Here is a 23,381-nt window from a genome sequence, read left to right as displayed (position 1 = left end):
GAAAAACAAGGATAGGAACCCCTTCTTTACATCCTACCTTCCAAGGCCATTTTGAGAATAAGATAAGGCCATTGATGTAAAACCTTTATAAACCATGGTGTGCCATTCATTTGCCCAGTGTCCGTATGCCTAACCTTGCAAGGCAGTGTGCCATGGTGGATAGAGAACCACCCTTTATGACACTTAAAGCCTGGGTAACCCTAGGCTTAACTTTCTGGACTTTGCTCATCTGTAGAATAAGGAGGTTGAACTAGAATGCCACTGAGGCTTCGCCACAGCTCTAGATGTAACGCTGTGGTGTTAAGGGGTTAAGACCCCAGGATCACATGTTGGGATGCCAACTATCCAGAAAGCATTTTCATAAATGATTAGTTGGGACCAGACCCAGTTTTATGTGCTGGGGGCCCTGGGCATCTATTCCTGCTCTGCTTGTATGCATCGAGCCATCCCTAGGATACTTGCAGGCAGGCAGACTCACAAAGATGCCATTTAGAGGTCTTGGCCATTGGATGTCCCCACCATCCAAGGCTTCAAGCACCATTCCTGACATCTGACAATGTGCCAAGCAACATGGTGGCCTTGGAGCTCATGTAGCAGCTAAAGCATCTGCTGTGTCTTTATCCAGATGCTGCGGGAAAGCAAATTGCCCCCAAACTGAAACTGTTGTTCATTCTTCCCTGATGCTGCCTCTGCCCAAGGGTAGCTCCTTGTCACCTCATGCCTGGATTATTGCAATAGTTTCTTCTTTTTTTTCAACCCTTACAATACTGTATATTGGTTCTGAGGCAGAAGAGCCATAAGGGCTAGCCAATAGGGGTTAAGTGACTTGCCCAGGGTCACACAGCTAGGAGGTGTCTGAGGCCAGATTTGAATCCCGGTCTTCTTGTCTCCACATCTGGCTCTCTATTCACTGAACCATCCAGCTGTCCCCTTTTGCAGTAGCTTCTGATGGGTGTCCCTGCCTCCAGACTCTTGATTACAAGTCATTTTTCTTTTAATTGCCAAAGCCATCTTTCTTAAAAGTGCAGGTCTTGTACAGTGCCTGGTACATGGTAGGGTCTTAAACGCATGATTGATTGGTCATCTTCAGATGTATGTCTATCCATCTACCTATTGACCTATGTACATATATATGTGTTTCTATATATGCTCACATGCACATGCACATACATATATGTATATGTGTGAAATAGCCAACATTGCAGAGTGTTTTACATGAACTTTGACTCTTACAACATCCTTGTGAGATAGATGCTATTATTGCCCCCATTTTTGTCATTGTTCAATCCTGTCCAGCTCTTTGTGACCCTGGATGCCAATACTGGCCATGGTGTTTTCTTGACAAAGATACCTGGTTTGCCATTTCCTTCTCCAGCGGATTAAGGCACACAGAGCTTTGGGTGACTTGCTCAAGGGTGAGTGTCTGAGGCAAGATTTGAATTCAGGTTTTCCTGAGTCCACACCCAGCACCCCATCTACTGAGCCACCTGGCTGCCTCCTACGCAAACAGAGTTTAAGTGACCTGCCCAGGATCACATGGGATTCTTCTTGGGATGAGCACTGATTTTTCCTTGGACTCTTGTCTAAGTCGTAGCATTCCTATGCTCTCCTCTTGCTTGCCTCTATAGGGAATGAAAATTGAGAGAGAGGCATAAGCTAGAACATATCTTTTGATAAACCATCTGCTCATAGGGAGAACAATAAATGAAACCCAGAGACCTAGGTTCTTATTTGAGCTACTGCAGTAAAGTGTAGCACCTTGATTTAAAAATCCCATTTGTAAACCTTGGGTGAGTGCCTTCATTTCCTCATCTTTAAAATAAGGGAGATTGAGTCTATGGGCTCTCAAGCCCCTGACAGCATTCCTTTGCCATTTCAGAAGCCAGGAGACTGTTTCCAAAATGGAGTCAATCAAGAACACATGCTCCTGAGTTTCTCTAGAAAGAGAAAGTAGAGGCAGAAAGGTTCACGAAGGGGTGAATGGGATGGAAAGAAGAGAAAACTTGATAAATATCAGAAGAGGATGGCGTCTTCATACCCTGACACAGGGCCATCGTGATCTAGGATGTAAACTTGTCTGGGGTTGAGCAGATACTGGAATTTTCGAATTACTCTATAAAATTGGATAAAAGCAGAAACAGAAAGCAAATGTCATTGGAAGCAGTTATAACAGACAAATGATTTCAGTGGTTCACTTCCAACCTTCATGATGAGGGTCTTTTCAAAAAGGAAAGACCGAAGCCCACTGTAGGTTCTAGAATTCTCAACTAGAAGAATTCTGCTTCACCATTTCAATAGAGGATTGCAATGATTGACGACCTTATGACTTGGCAGTTCATTTGTCATCAAAGAATAAAAGGGGACCTGATAAGAGTCTGGAGCCCTCCTTCTGCTAGAACCTCTTCCTTCCTAGAGATTCTGTTTACATATCGGGTGACATGACTGCCCTTCATGTCCTTTATAAAATGGGAGCAACCTTTGGATAATGAAACTATTTGGGAATGAAGAGGAATGATCAGAGTGAGGGCTGCTGGTGAGATGGAGAGTACTAAATGTCAAGTTGTTCCTAAGGCTGGAGTTTAAGACTCATAGAAGCCCAGTTTAGGAGGGAGAACATGCTGTATGACATCCCAAGAACCTTCCCTCTATTCCAGCTTACTTCTATTTTTCCCCCTCACATAGTTCTAAAACTTAGCTCCTGGTGTCTATGCCCCAAACATGACAGTTCTGTGACCAGCAATGAGAAACTACTTTAGGTTTTCCAGAGCTTGAGACCATTTTATTTTTAAAGTTCTGAATGGTTGCTTGGATTTTACCATCCCCTGTTAGTTTTTTGCTTTGCTCTTTGTCCCCATAGAAATTTTTGAGGGGTAAGTATTTCTTTTGTTGTTTTCTCATTTTTCCAGTCCTTTTTTTGCCTGTGGATTGGGAATTCTGAAAGCTGATGATTCTGTCTCCTGTGCTTCTGGCTTGCAGGGTTTGGCACTGTGAGCTATTTTGCCCTGGGGCTAGGTCTTCACCACAGCAGTCCAGGCTCAAAAGGGCCCAGAGCTATGGACTTTTGGGCCTCGCTGAGGGTTGGTGCCAGGGCCTGGGACTTCAAGGGGTGGGTCTGAGGTGCTTTTTTGTTGGTATAGCCTGCACCCCAGGATCCCAAAGTTAACCTATGCCCAGTTGTGGAACCTGGTGCAGTTAGGTGTGTGTGTGTGTGTGTGTGTGTGTGTGTGTGTGTGTGTGCGCGCGCGTGTGTGTGTGTGTGTGTGTAGGTTGGCCTGCCTGCCTTTCAAGTTGTGTTCAGCAGGAGAGCCCCCTCACTATCTTGCTGTTGGTTTTTGACTCTTGTCTTTTTGAGGCTCTTTTTAAAGATTGGTTAGAAAGGATTGTCTAAGCTGCCAGCTTGGCTCCACCCCGTAGAAACTACTTTAAAAGATTAATTTTCTTTCATGCTCTTCCAAGCAACCCCTAAAAATGTGGATAGATAGATTCTTGCTGATGAGATGGACAGTTGGGCTTCCCAAATATGGAATATCTCATTCAAGTTGCTCTGGTTAAGATATCTTCTCTTCTCTATTTTGTCACTCTTTATATCCTTACAGCCATGGACCAATCTCTTACTCCACCTGGTCCCAAGAGTATAGCTTCTATTCCAAAAATAACTTTGCCCAAACTCACAAAATCACTCATCCTTTTTTCTTCATGAGGTGTCTTAGCTCTTTCTATAGATTTTGTCTAAGAGAGCTGTTGCAAGGTAGAGGAGATTAACAGGTGCCTCTATAATTCACATTGGTATAAGAATCCTAGGATTAAAGTAAATTCAAAGATGGCTACTTGCCAGGCTTTTCTCTTTTAAGAACGAACAGTCATAATACATACCTGTCTCCTTGTCTTGTTCCACTATTAGGATTAACAAAAACAAGCAAAGGATGTGTGTCCTTTGGTGGGACAATCTGAAATACATGAGGCAATCAAAAACAATAATAGAATTTTGGAGTTGAAAAGGACCTTAAAGATATCTAGGTCAACTCATGCTCGAACACAGCATTCCAACAAGTGGTCACCCTGTCCTTCTTTGAGTATCTACCTGAGAAGGAGCTCACTACTTTCTTTTTTTCCTTTTAAAATTTATAATGTTTTTCCATGATTCCATTATTCATGACCCCTGATCCCCCCCCACTCTTTCATCCCCCTCCTGGAGCTGACAAGCAGTTCCACTGGGTTATACATGTATCATTGTTCAAAACCCATTTCCATGTTATTCATATTTCTGTCATATTCATATTCATATTTATAGAGTGATCTTTTTAAAAGTTTATTTAATTTAGAATATTTTCCCATGGTTACATGATTCATGCTCTTTTCTTCCTCTCCTCCCACCCCCTTCCATAGCCAATGAACAATTCCACTAGGTTTTACATATGTTCCATATTATTAATATTTGCACTAGGGTGATTATTTAGAGTCTATATCCCCAGTCCTATCGCCATCAACCCATGTGATCAAACAGTTGTTTTTCTTCTATTTTTCTACTCCCACAGTTCTTTTTCTGAATGTGGATAGAGTTATTTCTCAAAATCCCTCAGAATTGTCCTGGATCATTGCATTACTGCTAGTAGTTTTCCTAATATTAAAACATCCTTGCATTCCTGGTATAAATTTCACCTAATCAGAGTGAATAATCCTCGTGATAACTTGCTGGAATCTTTTTGCTAGTATTCTATTTAAGATTTTTGCATCTATATTCATTAAGAAGATTGGTTTGTAGTTTTCTCTCTGTTTTCGGTCTGCCTGACTTTGGAATCAGTACCATATTTGTGTCATAAAAGGAATTTGGTACAACTCCTTTGCTTATTTTTTCAAATAATTTGTATAATATTGGGATTAGTTGTCCTTTAAATGTTTGATAGAATTCACTTGTGAATCCATCCAGTCCTGGGGATTTTTCCTAGGAAGTTCCTTGATGGATTGTTTAATTTCTTTTTTGGAGATGGGGTTATTTAACTATTCTTTTCCCCCTTTTGTTAATCTAGGCAATTTATATTTTTGTAAATATTTACCCATTTCACCTAGATTGTCATATTTATTGCCATATAACTGAGCAAAATAGTTCTTAATAATTACCTTAATTTCCTCTTCATTAGAGGTGAGGTCACATTTTTCATCTTTGATACTGTTAATTTGATTCTCTTCTTTTTTAAAATTAACCAGTACTTTATCTATTTTATTTGTTTTTTTTCAAAGTACCAGCTCCTAGTCTTATTTTTTAGTTCAATTGTTCTTTTGCTTTCAATTTTATTAATTTCTCCTTTGATTTTTAGGATTTCCAATTTAGTTTTATCTGAGGATTTTTAATTTGTTCTGTTTCTAATTTTTAAGTTGCAAGCCCAATTCACTGATCTCCTCCCTCTCTATTTTGTTGGTATAGGCACTCAATAATATGAGTTTTCCCCTGAGGACTGCTTTGGCTATATCTCATAGATTTTGATATGATGTCTACTTATTGTTATTCTCTTTAATGAAGTCTGTAATTATTTCTATGATTTCTTTTTTGACCCACCAGTTTTGAAGAATTAGATTATTTAGTTTCCAATTAATTTTAAATTTGCCTTTCCATGAACCCTTGTTAAGTATAATTTTTAATACATTATGATCTAAAACAGTGGCATTTATTATTTCTGCTTTTCTGCATTTGTTTGCAATATTTCTATTCTCTAGTACATGGTCAGTCTTCATATATGTGCCATATATTGCCAAGAAGAAGGTATGTTCCTTTTTATTCCTGTTCAGTTTTCTCTAGATATCTATTAACTCTAATTTTTATAGCATTTCATTTACTTTCCTTCTTTCTTATTTTTTTTTTGATTCAATTTATCTAGTTCTGAAAGGGGAAGGTTGAGATCAACTACTGGTATGGTCTTACTATCTATTTCCTCTTTGAGTTCCTTTAATTTTTTCTTTAGAAATCTAGCTACTATACCATTTGGTGCATAAATGTTTAGTAGTGATATTACTTTATTGTTTATAGTACCTTTTAGCAAAATGTAATTTCCTTCCTTATCTCTTTTAATCAGATCCATTTCTACTTTGTCTTTGTCTGGTATCATGATTGCTATTCCTATTTTTTTTTCCTTTAGATGATGCATAATAAATTCTGCTCCAGCCTTTTACCTTGAATCTGTGTGTGTCACCCTGCCTCAAATGTGTTTCTTGTAAACAATATATAGTAGAATTCTAGTTTTTAATCCACTCTGCTATCTGCTTCCATTTAATGGGTGAGTTTATCCCATTCACATTCAGTGTTAAGATTACTGTGTATTGCCCTTCATAGTATTATCCCCTTTAGATCCTGCTCTTTTCCCTTTCACTCTGTTCCTCCTCATCAGTATTTTGTTTTTTGGCACCCCTTACTTCCTCCTCCCTTCAGTTACCTCCCACTTCCCTTGTCTTGGACCCCTTTTACTTCTCTGTAGGGTAATAAAACTTTATAAACTACTGAGTATACTTGTTTTTCCCTCTCTTAGCCAGTTACAATGAGAGTAAAGTTTAAGCATTGCCTGTCACCACCCTTTTCCTCCCCTCTCTGTATTGATTTTTTACTCCTCTTTATGTTATATAATTTACCCCATTCTATCTTTCCCTTCCCTTTTCTCTCAGTGCAACTATCTCTTTCAGACCTTGATTGATTTTTACATGTCATTCATATGCATACATATCATATCATAAATACACATCATTCCATATCATCATATTTACATATATATCATATCATCACATATCATTGTATATATCATATCATCATAATCAGCTTACTTTTCCAACCTTTCTGAGTAAATTCTTTCTAACTTCTTTACTACTAAGAGTAATTTTTGGGTATTATAGAAATACTCTTTCCATTTAGATATATAAACATTTTGATCTTAATGAGTCCCTTAAATTTTCTCTTATTTACCTTTTTGGACTTCTCTTGTGTCTCATATTAGGCTTTCAGATTTTTTGTTTAGGTCTGGCTTATTCCTTAGGAATGATTGGAAATCTTCTATGTGAATCTTAAAACTACTCAGACTCTACTTTAGAAGATTTGATTAAGCTATTCCCCATTTTTAACAATGGAGATACTTGATCAGGAATGTATTAGGAACTTTTAAAATTACTCCACCCTACTCAGACAGTGCCTTAGGGGAAGATAAAATTGCAAACTCCTGATTGAACAATAAAAAGTCCCTAACTCATACTTATATAGTAAAGCTAGAACCTTAAGCTAGGTCTATTTTTAGATCTAATACAAAAAGGTGCTAAGTACCTATAAAGGTTAAGTTAATCACTAAAAGGTCAAACAACTTACAAAAGTCGAGCTTAACAAAAGAGGTGTGAAGTACTCAGAGGATTTAATCTAACCAGAGAAGGTGAGAACCAAAGAAGATGAGAACTAAGAATGGGAAGTCCTGGGAAAAAGTGTCTACTGTGATTGGTAGACGTGAAAATTTAGGGGAGGTGACATAAGAGGAAATTTCTTTAAAAGGAAGGGGTAAAAGGTAATTTAGGTTGTTGGAGTTCAGAGTTGAAGTGAGGAAATTTTGAATTGAGTTCGCAATTGAATTCAGTTTTGTAAAAATGGAGACTTAAACCCAGGACTCCAATCCCCAGAAGTCCTTGGACACTTCCCAGGATGCTTCGTAATTTCACTGTGATCTTCACCTGGGCAGGATAAAAAGTTCTATTTAACTGGTTGTAAAAGCCTAATGAGCACTCTTCCAGTTTCCGCTTGCGAGCGGAGGGCTCTCTCCTGATGTAAGTGAGGTTGAATGGGCCTCTCGGCCCACCTAGACACGTGCTTTCTTACTTGTATTTTCTTAAACTCTTAATCTTAAATAAACCTCTAAAAATATAATACTTCTAGAGAGAAACTAATTTCTACCTGCTACAGCTTAAACCAAAAAAATTTTAATCGTAACACTTTGGAGAGGATTTCAGTTTGGAAGGAAAGAACCCAACTTGGAGATGATCTTTTGGTGAATGATAAAGACTGACTCGCTCTCCCTTAAGCTCAGGCCTAGGCCATTTTGGTCTAGGCCCTTTTATACTGATTGGCTCAGTCTGAGCCAGAGCAATTAATTCTCTCTGTCTCTTTCTCTCTCTCTCTACTTCCCTTATTTCCTTCATTTATATTAATTAAAATCTCCATAAATCCCCAGCTGACTTGGGTATTGTAAACCTTAAAATTTCCCAGACCCTATTTTATAAGATTGGACTAAGACCATTCCCCATTTGGGCAGTGAACTCTACTTAAAGCAGGAATGTGAGAATTCTACTTTACCTGCTTGGGTCTGCCCTAGGGGAAGATAAAGTTGAAAACTCTTTTCTGAACAATGAAAAGTACTTAAACCCATACTTTTCTTAAGCTAAGTACCTATAAAGGTCAAGCAACTTGTGAATTTACAAGGAACAAAGAACTGGAAAACTTACTCAGAGCTTTCCTGGTGTGAATTACTCAAAAATCCACACCTTCTGTTTTTTGTGAATTTAAGGTACCATCTTAAACTTCAGTCCTTCCTTGATGCTATTTTCAGCTTATTTTCTGGGTGTTACTAGTTTACCAGATGGTCTGAGAGCTGAGAGCTGAGAGCTGAGAATGCCCTCCCTCCTCTGCTGATTCAATTGCAAATAGCTTAAAGACTTTCCCTTGGCCTGGGTATAAGCCTTTGATCTAAGTCTAAATTTGAAAACTTCAGGGGCTGGTCAAATTCTAGCCCCAGGCTTAGGCTAAAAGTTTTGGTCTCAAGGTATTCTTGATTCAATCAGGCACACCCTTGATTGCCCTGTCCTGGAGCTCCACACTTAGTTTTAGGCAAAAATATCTGGGGAGGGGCTTCCCTTGAGAATTGTATCCTCACCCCAAACCATGGATTATGTCCTCATCCCAAGCCCAAACTGGGATTCCTGGCTTTGCTCTGGGATCACATGGATCAGCTCCTTTTAGTCTGGATTGCCCTGGGCTGGGACTCTGGACTTCTCCACAGGTTTGAAATTTCAAGGGGTGTGAGTTGTCTTGGACCACTATTAGCCCAGGCAGGATCTCAGGGTATGATTGTTAGTTAGGGTTTAAGTTCAGACCCTGGGACAGCAGATGTGGGTGGGGATAAAAGTGAGGTGGGGAGGTGGTGGTTTACTTCTAGCTTGCTCTTTATTCCCTGCTATAGCCTCCTGCTAGCTCTGCTCATCTCTCACCTCAGTTCTACAAATGGTCTCTGTTTACCTTTTGGGTTTTTCTTTTCTTGAAGATTGTTTCATTTTGTCTCCTTGTTGATTCTTTCACTCTTGTATTCATTTTGTGTTGATATTTTAATCTTGGTTGGAGAGGATTTTCATGGTGAAACAGTATTGCTGCTCTAGTTACTCTTCCATCTTGGCTCTACCCCTGTAATTTCCCTGAGCTCACTACTTACTGAGGCAGTCAATTTTACTCTGAGACTCCTCTAATAACATTTTAGTTTTTATTGTTCAACTCTTAGTGCCAAGGACAATGGTGGTGGGAACTTTCATGGTTTCAATAGCTGTGGCTGCTGAGATGTTGAGGGGCTGCTGAATCTGCTAAGGGAGTTGCCAGATCAAATACCCAGAAGGATTGCTTCCCTGGATGATGCTCATGGGGAATGGACATAGGGCTGGTGGCCTGGGAGAAATGTCTGTTATTTCCAGATCTATTACATTTATTAGACTGTCAATGAAAGTGGGTGGGTACTTAGTTATAGTAGTAATGGAGATAGCTGGAGTGGCAGGCCACTCCTCCACAAAGGAGGCTTCCCTGGATGATGGCTGTGGGGAATGAAATAGGTGCAGAGTTGCTTGCCTGGGTGCCATTCATGGGCCTTTGGGAACCGGGTTCTAAGCCATCTCCACCAAGATGTGAGGGAAAATGGTGATGATGGTTTAATCTTTCTGGCACATACCACCTCTGTCTCTTTTTCATGGCCTCTCATCTTTCTTGGCTGACTTTCCCTATAGATTTTTAAAAATAGTATTATATTCTTTATTTAAAAAAATATTAATTTTTTAATTAAGTCCCTCCAGATCTCTTCTCCACTCCATAGAAGGTACCATTTGACAAAATATATAGATTATATTTTTTTGTGTTTCTATTTCTCAGTTAATTCTTTGGAGATGACCATTTAAAAGTTATTTTTCAAATGTTAAATCTGTAGCTGTGTGTAATGCTCTTTTGATTCTACACTTTCCACTCTTTATGATCTTATGCAGTTATTTCCAAGTTTAAAAAAAAATTAATCTGCTCATTGTTTCTTATGGTGCAGTAGTGTTCCATCACAACCATATACTACAATTTATTTAGCTATTCCCCAGTTGATGAATATCCCCTCAATTTCCAATTCTTTGCCATCACAAAGAGATCTGCCCTAAATATTTTGGAACATACAGGTCTTTTCCTTTTTCTCTGATCTCGTTGGGAAATAGACCCAGCCATAACATGGCTGGGCCTAAGGATGTACACAGTGTTATAGCTCTCTGGGTGTCATTCCAAATTGCTCTCCAAAATGGTTGGATCAGTTCACAATTTTTCCAACAGTGTCTTAGTGTACCCACTTTCCCATATCCTTTCTAACAGTTTTCATTTTGCCCTTTTGGCCAATCTGATGGATGATAGCTCAGAATTGTTTTTGTTTGCATTTCCTTTATCAATAATGATTTAGAGCATTTTTTCATGTACCTATATATAACTGATTTCTTCATCTGAAAAATGTTCATATCTTTTGTCCATTTATTATCTGGGGGATGACTTTTATTCCCATAATTTGACAAATTTCTCTACATATTTTGGACATGAGCCTTCTATCTGAGAGATTGTCTATGAATGCCCCCCTCCCCCATTTTCTGCTTTCCTCCTAATTCTGGCAACATTTATTTGTACAAACCCTTTTCCATTTATTGCACTCAAAATTATTCATTTTACATCTCACAATAGTCTCCATCTCTTATTAACTCATAAATTTTTCTTCTAGTCATAAATCTGATAGGCAATATCTTCCCTGTTCTAATTTGATTATATTTCCTTTTATATCCAAGTCATATATCCATTTTGATATTCTCTTAGTGAATGGTATAAGGTATTGGTCTGTACCTAATTTCTGCCAAACTGCTTTTCAGCTGTCCTAGCAGTTTTTTACCAAATAGTGATTTTTTTCATCCCAGTAGACTGGATCTATATTTTTGTCAAATGCAGTGTTACTATAACCTTTTACTACTTTTGTTGTATGTCTCTATAGAATTTTAATACATGGGATACAAGCTATCCTTTCTCTGAATTCTTTGAAATCAAATCCTTAGACATATACTGGATTATGTCTGTCTTTCTTGTTCTCCAACATAAGTGAAACTCATTACCTTCTCAAAAGTTTCCCACTTTTTCCTTTGTTATTGGCCAAGATCAGTTACAGAAAAGCAGTTCCATTTTTCAACTTCTCTTTTTGAATGATGGAGTTTTTGGGAAAAGGTCTACTTTCATAGCTCCTCACTGCCACTTTCAGATAGCCCCTTTGACACTATCATCCAGAAATCTTTTTCTCCCTTCACTTTATAGTCGAACAATTCATCAAACATTCTCCTTTACATTTGAATTCTTTACTTCTCTGTCCTTTTGTCAGTCAGACCCCAAACCCTACTCTAGTTTATTTCCACCATTTTCTGCCTCCATTTTTGAATTATATGCTGCTAGAAGAAGTCATAGGATACCAGTTCACACCATTAAAATGTATGTAGTCCCAACTGGTTCCTCATTGATGCATGAAACATCCTTTTATTCTCTTTCATTAATTCATACTTTCTCCTCAATCTCATCCCTCCCCCCTCCCCTAACAGAGGACATCAATTTCTATTAGATTGAGAAATTAGTCTTTTATGAGGTCTACCTTTTCCCATTCTCCACACCTCAAGCCTCTCTTCATTATTCCTATTTTCTTCTCCTTGACTCCAGTTTCTGAAGAGCTCGCCATATTCCTTGATAAAGTCAAACCTACTAATCACTGTTTCTAGTCTTCGTTGAGAAATTTCCCTCTTAAGCATTTGATCTTTCTTTTTTTGAGAGATTCTCTTTGTTCCCTGGCTCCTTACTTGCCACATACAAACAGGTCTAGTATTTGCCCATCTGTTAAAAAAAAACCAGAACCCTCAAGCAACCAAGTCTTTACTATACCCTCAAGATATTTTATCTCTTGTTTCTTTCATGGCCAAACAACGAGAAAAGGTTATCTATACTAGTAACCTCCATTTCCTCACCTCTTCCTTTTCAACCCTTTGAAATCTGTCTTCTTACCCTTCTACTCATCGGAAACTGCTCTATCCAAGCTTACTTTTTTCTTAACTGCTTGATTTGGAAGTCTTTTCTCAATCTATTTGATCTCTCTGTGATCACACCTTTCCTCCTGGATATTCGCTCATCCTTTGGCTTCTATGATATTGTAGAACAATATCTCTGGGGTCCTCTTACCTTTCTGGCCTTGCCCTTTCAGTTTCTTCTACTGGGCAATCATTTATCTGCTAATTTATTTATCATTTATCAGTTGTATATATCTCCCAAGGCTCTTAGGTCTTCTAATTTCTCTTTGTACACCAGCTTTCAATGATCTCATTAGTTACCAGGAATTCCATTATCATCTCAGTGACCCAATATAAATATGTACACATGTTACATATGGATTTATGTTGTATATACCTAGCCTACCATCTTTCTTAAACTCCATTCATTCCTATATCACCAGCTACCTGTAGACATCTCCATTGGGATATCACTTTAGTATCTTAAATTTGCTATGTTTGACAATAAATTTCGCCACTCCAATAATCCATATTTCTATTTTTTGTTCAATTTTAGACAAGTTCATGACCTAGTAGGAGGAGGTTGTTATCTTGAGGGATGGAGATATGTCTGTTGTAAATCTTAAAATTTCTTAGACTTACAAATGTTGGAAATTTCATACTTGAAAAATTTCCTACTGATAGTCTATTGGAATGTGAACCCCATTGGCAAGGGAGGTTCCTCCTCCTCCCTTCTTAAGATTACTTTAGGACAGAAACCTTTTGCTGAACAATGGAAAGGGCTGCAGCATAGATCAAAATTTAATTATTCCAATATCCACCCTACTCAGGGTAACAGGATTTAGGAAGGGCTGCAGCAAAGGATCAAGATTTAATTATTTGAGAATATGACCTTCAACAGACATGTGCAAAGCCACAGACCTCTGGGCGGTCCTGGGTTAAGCTAGAGCCACCATTGGCACAGGGAAGACATGGACAGTGATTGGTAGATGTGAGAACTGAGGGGAGGGAACTTGGAGGTTTTCCTTAAAGATAGCAGGGTCTGAGGACTGGTGGTTGGTTGGAGAGGTTTTTGCTCTGAGAGGTTGTGCTCTGAGAAGCTTGCTCTGAAGGAAGCTGGAGGTGGAGGCCCCTGAGACTGTTTCTCCATTATGGTCACGTGAGTGATAGGGACTGATCTCTTTTCTTTGCCTCAGCTATCTAAGGGCTTGGCCTTTTGGCCCAGCCTAAACAGAGGGGGTATTTAAGCCCTATTCCCTTCTCTCTCTCTCTCTCTCTCTCTCTCTCTCTCTCTCTCTCTCTCTCTCTCTCTCTCTCTCATACTTTTCTTCCTCCTGTTTGTAATTAAATTCCATAAAAGGTTGACTGCTGACTTGAGTTTTCATTAAGGAATTACATAGCTGAATTCCTTGGCGACCTTAAATTAATATATATCAGTCTTTTAAAATGATTTCCTTGTCACACTGTGGCTTATAAAGCTTTCTTTTTACTTTCCATAACACATTTTCTTATTTAGCCCCTTTCCCATCCTTCTCTTTTTTAAATGAGCCTTTCCTGTTTTAATTTTCTCATTGTGGAAATGTGGTTAACTCAACTTTGACAATAGCTTTCTGGCTCTTGACAGAGGCAAAGTAATAGTGACATGGGTGGGAAAAACGGCTCTGATTCACTTGATTAATTGGCATGGTAGGCTGGTACATTCTTATTTTCAAGGATTTGTTAACTGCCATCCTCTAAATGAATGACATGGGAAATGTGAGAGAGACAGGGAGAGCAAACAGAGGCCCCTTACTATTTTTGGTTGACCTGCATTTCAGAACCAAATTCTACAATGTTGTATTCAGGAGATTTGGAGAATTAGCTCTGGCTATTGTGCCTTTCCCAGGCTTTTGTGAACTCATGAAACCTGGCTGTTGCTCCTCCTCTTCCAAAAGGTTATTTGCATCTCTTCTATATTTTGGAAATGGTGGCTTCCTAGATTATAATCTCATTGCACTGATTAAAGACCCATTATTATTACTCCTTTGGTAGTTTTTTTTTTTCCAGATTGACAGAATAAATGGCATATAAAAAATTCCAGGCAAATTCTTATACCTGTAATCCAAATCCATCCATTACTGTGGAGTTGACTTTCTCAGATTTCATGAAAGCATCTCTTGACAGATAGCAGAGAGTGGATCCATTGTCCAGTTCTATGACCTTGGAGAACAAGGGAGAAGAAAGGCCAACCGTATCTTAGACCAAAGATGGCTAATATAGATCGTGATCAAAAACAAGGAAACTTCCTATGCTGTCCTAGGGAACTTGCCCAAAGTGCCTAAACAAATTTATTTCACAGATCTCTCCCACTGAAAGCTTTTATCTCAATTTGCAGGCATTGACTGTAGTCCACGTGAAGTAGAGATAGATGAAAAACAAAATAAAAAGGAAATATCACCAAGGAGAATGCAAGATTCTCGAGGTCAGCTTTTGTCCCTTTATCCCAAAGTTCTTTATTTTTCCATTCCCTGTAGAATAGAAAATTCTTGCAGGTAGGCATTATCTCAATTTTTAAAATGTGTAGCCTCAAAGTATAGCACAGAATCAGGTATATAATAGGCACTGAAAAATTGAATTTGTTACATTAAAATATCCAGTTAACTCTGCCCACCCATGAACAATGAATATTTCTTCAATGATTTGAATCTGACTTCATTTGTATAAAAAGTGTTTTATAAATATGTTCACATAGTTCTGGGTTTGTTTTGCTAAGTATACTCCTAGATATTTTATTCTAGCTATTGTTATTTTAAATGGATTATTTCTTACTATATTCTAAAAGGTCTTTATTGGTGATATATAGAATAATAAATATATAGAAATGCTGATGCTTTATGTAGGGCTAGGTATTTGACTAAAATCATTAATAGTTTCATCTAATTTTAGTTGAATATTTAGGATTTTATATATATGTGTATTGTGTATATATCATTATATATATATCATCTATGAAAATAGATAGACATTTCTCCATTGCCTATTCTGATTCCTTCAACTTTTCTTCTCTTATAGCTATTGTTAACATTTCTAGCACAGTATTAAATAATATTGGTAATAATAGGCATCCTTGTTTCACTCTTGATCTTACAAGGAAGGATTCTAACATTTTTTATTACAAGTAATGTTTGCTGATGGTTTTAAGTACATATTTCTTATTAATTTAGGGAAAATCCATTTATACCTATGATTTCAATTGTTTTTAGTAGGAATTGTGTTGTATTTTCTCAAAAGCTTTTTCTGCATCTCTTGATATAATCATGATTTTTTTTTCTTTGTTGATGTAAGCAATTATGTCAATAGTTTTCTTTATATTAAACCATTCCTGCATACCCAGTATAAATCTTATTTGGTCACAATATATAATTTTTGTGATATATTGTTATAATGTCCTGGCTAATGTTTTTATTTAGGATTTCTGCTTCTACATACATTAATGAAATTGGTGTATAATTTTCTTTTTATGTTTTTGATTTTCTTATTTAAGATATTAGCACCATATTTGCTTCATAAAAGGAGTTTGGCAGGGCTCCTTCTTTGTCAATTGTTCTTAAACATTTATTTAATATTGGAATTAGGTGATCTTTAAATGTTTGGTAAAATCTACTGTAATCTCTCTGGTCCTGATGCTTTTTTAAAAGGAAGTTCATTTATGTCCTGTTTGATGTCCCACCCCACCCCCGAAATAGATTTAGATATTCTCTTTCTTCCTCTGATAGTCTAGGCAGTTTATATTTCTATAAGTATTTTTCCATTTCACTTGAATTGTTAAATTTGTTGACATATAATTGGGCATAATATTGTCTAATAACTGATTTGATTTCATTTTTGATGCTAAAGATTTTGTTATCTTCCTTCTTTTTAAAAATCATTTTAACCAGTGATTTATTTTGTTGGGTTTTTACAAAATCAAGTCTTAGTCTTATTTATTCATTCAACAGTTTTATTACATTAAATTTTGCTAATTTCACCTTTAATTATTAGGATTTCCAGTTTGGTATTTAATTGGGGATTTTAAATTTGTGCTTTTTCTAGTTTTTAAAAAAATTGTATACCCAAAGCAAGTCAAAGCAAGTCCGAGAGAGATATATGGACTGTTGTCCTTCTTCTTCTTCTGCCTTCAAATCAGCCAGGCCACCTCCAACTTGATTATCCCAAGTCCCAGAGATAAACCCAGCTTCTTCAATTCATATCCTTGACTTCTTTATTATTCTTTTTTTGGTTAGATTTATCTTGTCCTGAGAGGGGAAGATTAAGATCTCCAAGTATTATAGTTTTGTTTTCTATTTCCATCTATAAGTTCTTTAAAAATGTGGATGTTATAACATTTGGTGCAGGAAATGCTTTATTGCCTATAGTACCTTTTAACATAATGTAGTTTCTCTGTTTATCTCTTTTAATTAAATTTATTTTAGCTTTAACTTTGTATGAAATAATTATGCTATACCTACTTTTTTCTCCATTGAAGCATAACACATTTTATCCATTCCTTTATTTTTACTTTATGTTTGTCTCTCATTTTAAAAATATGTTTTATAAGTAACATGTTGTTGGGATTTGGATTTTGATCCATTCTTATATGTTTCCTTTTTAAGGGTGAATTCATCCCATTCACATTCAAACTTGTAATGATTAATTGTATCTTTCCTTCTGTTGTATTTTTCCTCACTGTCTTTCCTTCTTTGCCTCTCTTTTTGTCATATTCCTCCTCAGAAATCTATTCCCCTCTTCTTCAGTCCCTCTTTTATTTCCTCTCCCACCCTTTTAAGGTTCCCTCCATTGTCTTCTCCTCTTACCTTCCTAGTTGTTAATCTATTAACCCTTCTAAGGGTCCTTCTCTTATCCCCCTCTTCCTCTTATTTCTTAATGTAAATATCTTCTATTACTTCCTCCCTTATCTTATCCCCTTGCCCTCTTTTTTCTTAATCTATATGGCCCGCTCAGATTCCCTCTCTTAATCTTTAACCCTTGCCCTCCTATCTGCTTATAAGTTAAGAAAAAAAAAATTATCCTTCTATATATATATGTATTATTTTTTAATTGGATCTACTGAGAATAAGGTACTAGCATTACTAGTCATTTATCCTCTCTTCCCCTTCATTGTTTTATTCATGTCTCTTTTTAAAAACACTCTTACATCTTATAATTAATACTGTATATTGGTTCTAAGACAGAAGAATGGTAAGGGTTAGGCAATGGGAGTTAAATGACTTCCCCAGGGTCACACAGGAAATGTCTGAGGTCAGATTTGAACATAGGACCTCCATCATATCTCTTTTTATATGAGATTATTCCACTTTATCCCCCCCATCCAATTTTATTTTATTTTTTGACTTTATATTCAAGTTGACCTTGAAGTTTCTATCTATATGTTCCTTCAGACTAGCCAATTAATGATATCATTCTTATAGTTTAAATATACTATTTTCCCATATAAGAAGTAAGCAGTTTGACTTTATTAAATCCTATATAATTGGTCTTGCATGTTACCCTCTTATGTTTCTTCTCATTCTTATAGGTCAAATTTTCTATTCAGCTCTGGTCTTTTTCTTCAAGTATACTTGAAATATTTTATTTTGTTAAATGACCTCCCCCCCCACATGATGATATTCAGTTCAGCTGGGTAGATTATTTTTAATTATAAACCCAATTCCTTTGCTTTTCAAAATATTGTTGGTCCAAGCCCTTTGTTATTTTAATATAGAACCTACTAAATTGTGTGTCATCCTGATTGTAAATACTATTTAGACTCTTTCTAGTTGCTTGTATTATTTCCTCCTTAACATGGAAGTTGCAAAACTTAGCTATAATGTTTCTGAATGTTTTCTTGTTGGAATCTTTTATAGGTAGTAATCAATGAATTCTTTAAATTTCTAGTTCATATTCTAATTCTAAAACATTGGGATGATTTTCTTTAATAATTTCTTGAAACATAGTGTTTAAACATTTTTTAAAAAATCATAATTTTCTGGTAGTCCACAAATTCTTAAACTGTTTCTTCTCAAGCTGTTTTCTAGGTCACTTGCTTTTGTAATAAGATGTTTCATATTATCTTCTATTTTTTCATTTAATTTTATTATTTCTTATTGTCTTAAGAATTTATCAGCTGCCCTTTGTTCAATTCTAATTTTTAATGAATTACTTTTTTGGTGAGTTTTTGGATATCTTTTCCCATTTGGTTGACCTTCCCCCCATACTTTTTTTATATTGCTTTTATTTTTCTTTCCCCAATTTTTCCTTAACCTCTATCATTTGGTTTTTAAACTCTTTTAAAAACTCTTCCAAGGAATCTTTTTGGACTTGAGTCCATTTGACATGTTTCTTTGAAGTTTTGGAAGTGGATAATTTAATTTCACTGTCTTCTGAATTTGAATTCTGATCTTCTTTATTTCTAAAATAGCTATCTATGGTTGAGTGCTTTCTCTTTTGCTTACTCATTTAAAATTTTAAAATAATTTTTAGTGGTCTATTTATTAATTGTAAATTTTGTGCTAGTGTCAGATTCTTTTCCTTGTATGTGGATGTTAATGTCTCAGGGTTCATTTTTTGTTGTTGTTGTTATTATTTTCTGACTGTCATGGAGGTCTTTGACCCCTTAGCTCTTCTAATTTCTGTATTACAGGATCCCCAACAACACTTTCACTTTCAATATTCTTACCCACTGTGGTGTCTCCAGAGGCTGTAAGTACCTTCTTACCCCTTTTTCCTGGAGCTGTAATCAGAAACACCATTTCCCCAGGGTTCTTGACTCCCTCTAATTGCACTCACTTGTGTGTATTAATTCCTCTTCTTCTGTAGCCACACCTTGATATCAGTATTTAGTCAGTGCACTTAGGCCCCACAAATTTCTCCTGGTCAACTTCCCAATCCCCATATGTTCAGTTGGTTGAGGCTGCTGAAGCTGAGGTTGTGGCCCTGCCTTCTGTTTATTTGGTCCTCAAACCTTGACCTAGAGCCCTCCCCTCTTCTTCCTGAGTTGTTTCTTCTAAACCTTAACTATTTTTGCTGCTTTAAAACTAATTCAGAGTCACACTTTTTAGTTATTTGTGAGGGAATTTGGAGTGTGAGGTTATCTCATCCTATCCTACTATCTTCCTGGAATGCAACCCCACCCCACCCCAATAGGTATTTAATAAAAGCTTATCAATTGACTTACTTCCAGCATCCTTTCAAAGACAAATGCCACAATACTTCACACGTGACCACTGCTTTTCCTATTATGCTGATCACATCTTTGTTGAATAATTAATGGACTCAGTAAGTAAAGAATACTTTTGGTTCTTGGGAAAACACATGGGATTTAGGAGATTTAAGTTCCATTTATTTGGGAATCTAATAGTGTTATTAGGACCGGACAAGGTAGTTAGTATCCAGGCTTGGAGAATGAATTCCTGAGTGTTGTGTCTAGATAGAAGGTAGCCAGAAATGATTCAACCAAGGAAAATGCAGAGCAAGCTACTGTACCGAATTTAACATCTTGCTTGGTGTCCTGGATTGCAGGGAATTTGTGGAGGAAGTCAAGAATTCTTTGCTGGTTGGTACAGATTCTTTCTCAGATTTTTGTTCTTTCTTTGGGGAAAGAAAAAAACAAGGCAGCCATATCTTAATCACTAAGCACTTATTACATATATGCCAGGGACTTGGCTAGGTTTTGGGAATTCAAAGAAAAAATTAACTAATTCCTGTCCGCAAGGAGCTTCCGTTCTAATAGAGGAGATGACATGAACATATATGATAGCAGGCAAGGGACAACTTTTCAAATTAAAGGCCTAGAACTTAAAGTATAAGGTGGTTTATTTGGGGACTCTTCAGTCATCTTCCTTCATCTTAGCTTGTAGATATTGACCAAAAATAATCCACATTGAGGTAGGAAAGGGGGAGGGGGGAGGAAGAGGAGTTCTTATGCTAAGAAGTGAAAAGAAGTCTGGGAGATGAGATCATAAGCAAATATGGCCTTTACCTCATCATGACCTCCATTTTTCCCATCCCTCAGATCTTTCCCAGGCATTCATCTTTGTCCTGACTACAACTTGACTACTTCTGTCTCATCCTCTTGGTGAACCAGTTCTGCACCATTCTCTCTATTTTCGAATCCCTTGACCTCTTGTCCTATTGGTCATCATGTCTTACCAAACACTAATTTGGATTATTTCTACCATCCTCTTATTCACATATTGCTAAACAGAGCCAAAAGAAATCACAAAAGTAGTATGAATCTATTAAAATTTTTTGTTATCTACTATCACTTGGATCTTCACTATAGCAAGCTAATAATTTTGCTTTCCCCAAATATATTTGCTACCTCCCTCTCTGCAGTGGCTCTTCTAAACATTCTTATATTTCCTTAAATTTTTCATGCTCTCCTCCCCCCCATACCTCATAACTAAGGATGTTGCCTCACCAAAAAACCTGAGGGCAATTTCAAAGAATTCCCCATTCCAACCCTCCCCATTTCATAACACTCAGATATCATTCCATTTCCCCTAGTATCTCCACTCCCTTCTCTATAGACAAGGTGGTCCTTCTCCTTGCCAAGGCAAACTTCTCTAAATAAAACCTTTCCCCATTCCCTCCCATCTTTCCCAGAAGATTGACTCTGCTGTCATGCCCATTCTCTCATCTTCAGTCTCTTATCTCCAGTCTCAGTTTAATGACTACTTCTTTGCTACCTCTAAACATGCTGATATCCCTTTCATTTTATGTAGAGCATGTTCAGTGAATATCCACAGTACAGTGATTCACACCTCTCACGTAGAGCATGCAGTAGACTCCTATTTATTCACTGTATTGATCTGTTCACTCCCATCATTCCTCTCATCGTTAGGTCTGGGTTTCCAAAGAAAGTCTACTAATACATGGTTATTTGAAACTCAGGGTATACAGGGAGGTCTAGTACCTTTGGTGTGAGGACTTGAGTTCTTTCTTTTAAGGGCTGTTCTCTTCCTCTGGTTCTCACCTGTGGCTCCAAGACGCTGTAGTTTGCCCAGTGGTCATTACCTGGTAAAAACGTCTAGGTGGATGGGCTAGACCAGGTTGAAAGTAACCAAAAGGTCTAAAATCCATTGTTGGTGAGTTAATTGGATGTCTACCCCAAGCATGTGAAGATTCCCCCAGTGGGAATGGGTGGATGAGAACAATTTGTGCCAGGAGCCAGCATTCTGGAGGGCTTAGAGCTTGGTTAGACTTTGAAGAAGCCAAGTTCTTCCACTGCATCCCAAGTCATTGTCAGTCACTTTAACTTTTATCTTATCACTGGACTCTGGAAGAGATGCTGAGAACTGTATAATTCTGACTCACTTAAATCCAATGTATGTATAAGTCAAAAGGCATCACCTGTTTCATTTTAATATCTCATTATTTTATTATTTTACTCCTCCATCAAAGTCCTGTGGCAATGGGCCAGTGACTAAGCAGCAGTTAATGGATACATTGGGACCCGTAGTCACAACCCTGAATGGCATAGAGTCTTTTCACTGGGCCAGAGTGAGTGGTATTTGACAGCCCCTTGAATATCTGAGCAGCCTTTTTAGATGACTGCAGTGTTTATCTTCTGGCATGAAGGGACTAGAAAAAGATGCCCTAAAAATCGTCCGGCCTGCTTACTTCAGCAGTTGGGGATCCTACACTGTAATCAAAAAAGAAGAGAAAAGCACAAATGCAATTCCACTCACCCTTGATACATGGACTGTGCGTACACTCAGACCTGAGAAATGAATAGCTCTTCTTGCAAGAGAGGTTAGGAGGTATTGCATCTACACAGCAGCCCTGAGTGAAGTCAGGCCGGCAAATGAAGAGAGCTCTGAGGTTGGAGTTGGATCCTTGTTTTTCTGGAGTGGTCATCAGGGTGAAGTTGGTGTAGGTTTCACAATCAAATTGAAGCGAATCAACAAGCTTGCAGGGCTCCCAAAAGGAGTGAAAACTATAGGCTCACGGCAATGTAATTGCCACTTGCAGGAAAATGCCATGCCACTATCATCAGTGCGTATGCCCCCATCATGGTGAATGGTGAGGAGGCCAAAGAGAAATTGTATGAAGTCATGGAGACCCTCTTCAACAATGTGCCCAAAGAGGACAAGCTTTCTGGGTGACGTTAATGCCAGCGTAGGCACAGACTATCAGATATGGCAGAGTCCTTGGGAGGCACAAGGCAGAAGCAGCAAAAGCAATGATCATTCACAACTGAAAACTTGTGTATCTCATGATCTTACCATCAATCCGGGGCTGATGGAGCCACACTGATCACTGATAAGGACATGATCCCAGAGAGATAGTAGCTTCCATAGTGTTCTCTACAAACCGGTATTGACCAGTGCTAAAGCTATACCTCAGGGAAGCCAATCCCTCTCAATTGAACTTCCAGATGAAGAAAAGGTGAGGCAAAGTGTTTGGTGCTGATTCTGTTCCATTGGAGATTTTTAAGGTAAGAGATCCACAGCTCATACAAAAGTTGACTGAAAACTTCTGGGTTACTTGGCAAGAGGAGATTGTTCTCTAGGAGAACAAGGATGCCTCCATTGTCCATCTCTATGATGTTGTACTGTGACGATCACAAGGGTCTCTCTCTTTTCATTATTGCTAGTGAGATTCTTATTAGAGTTTCCCCTAATGGGCTGATCTTTCCCCAGAAGATGGTAATCTACTGGAGAGTCAGTGTGGCTTCAGAAAGGGCTATACAATGGTTGATACGTGGCGTGTTGCCCAACAACTCCAGGAGAAATGCCAAGAGCAAATCAAAGTTCTGAACACAACATTCGTCAATCTGACCAAAGTCTTTGATATCCTCAGTTGTGAGGGTTTGTGGAAGCTCATGGCAAAATCTGGTTGCCCAGAGAAGTTTATCAGGATTGTACATACACCATTTCCAAGATGGCATGCTTGCATGGGTCTGGATAATGGATGATGCTCTTGAGTTTTTCCAGTCACTATTAGGATGAAGCAGGATTGTGAGCTTGCTCCCATGCTTTTTAGCATGATGATTTCAGTGATGTTGCTAGATGCCTTCAAAGAAGACTGAAAGAACATCA

At 37.6% G+C, this 23,381-nt stretch overlaps 1 protein-coding gene and 1 long non-coding RNA gene across 13 annotated transcripts in view; one reads left to right on the top strand and one right to left on the bottom strand.

Moving 5' to 3' along the window:
* DGKG (diacylglycerol kinase gamma) overlaps nt 1–23,381 on the bottom strand; it is a 298,101-nt gene that overhangs the window by 131,459 nt on the left and 143,261 nt on the right. For 8 of the 10 annotated variants that reach the window (XM_056819855.1, XM_056819856.1, XM_056819859.1 and 5 more), the window contains 4 exons: nt 19,822–19,926; nt 14,416–14,520; nt 3,874–3,947; nt 2,039–2,113 (listed from right to left, as the gene is read on the bottom strand). In XM_056819855.1, the coding sequence (XP_056675833.1) occupies nt 2,039–2,113; nt 3,874–3,947; nt 14,416–14,520; nt 19,822–19,926 (359 nt within the window). The remainder of the gene's footprint in view (nt 1–2,038; nt 2,114–3,873; nt 3,948–14,415; nt 14,521–19,821; nt 19,927–23,381) is intronic. The other 2 variants (XM_056819854.1, XM_056819858.1) reach the window with 1 other exon arrangement.
* LOC103093116 (uncharacterized) overlaps nt 1–23,381 on the top strand; it is a 79,952-nt gene that overhangs the window by 48,409 nt on the left and 8,162 nt on the right. The gene's annotated exons all lie outside the window — the stretch shown is intronic.

This window comes from Monodelphis domestica, chromosome 2 (assembly GCF_027887165.1).
Source record: "Monodelphis domestica isolate mMonDom1 chromosome 2, mMonDom1.pri, whole genome shotgun sequence".
Taxonomy (NCBI): Eukaryota; Metazoa; Chordata; class Mammalia; order Didelphimorphia; family Didelphidae; genus Monodelphis; species Monodelphis domestica.
Note: the sequence above shows the minus strand (reverse complement) of the source record. Positions and strands in the feature narration are given on the sequence as shown.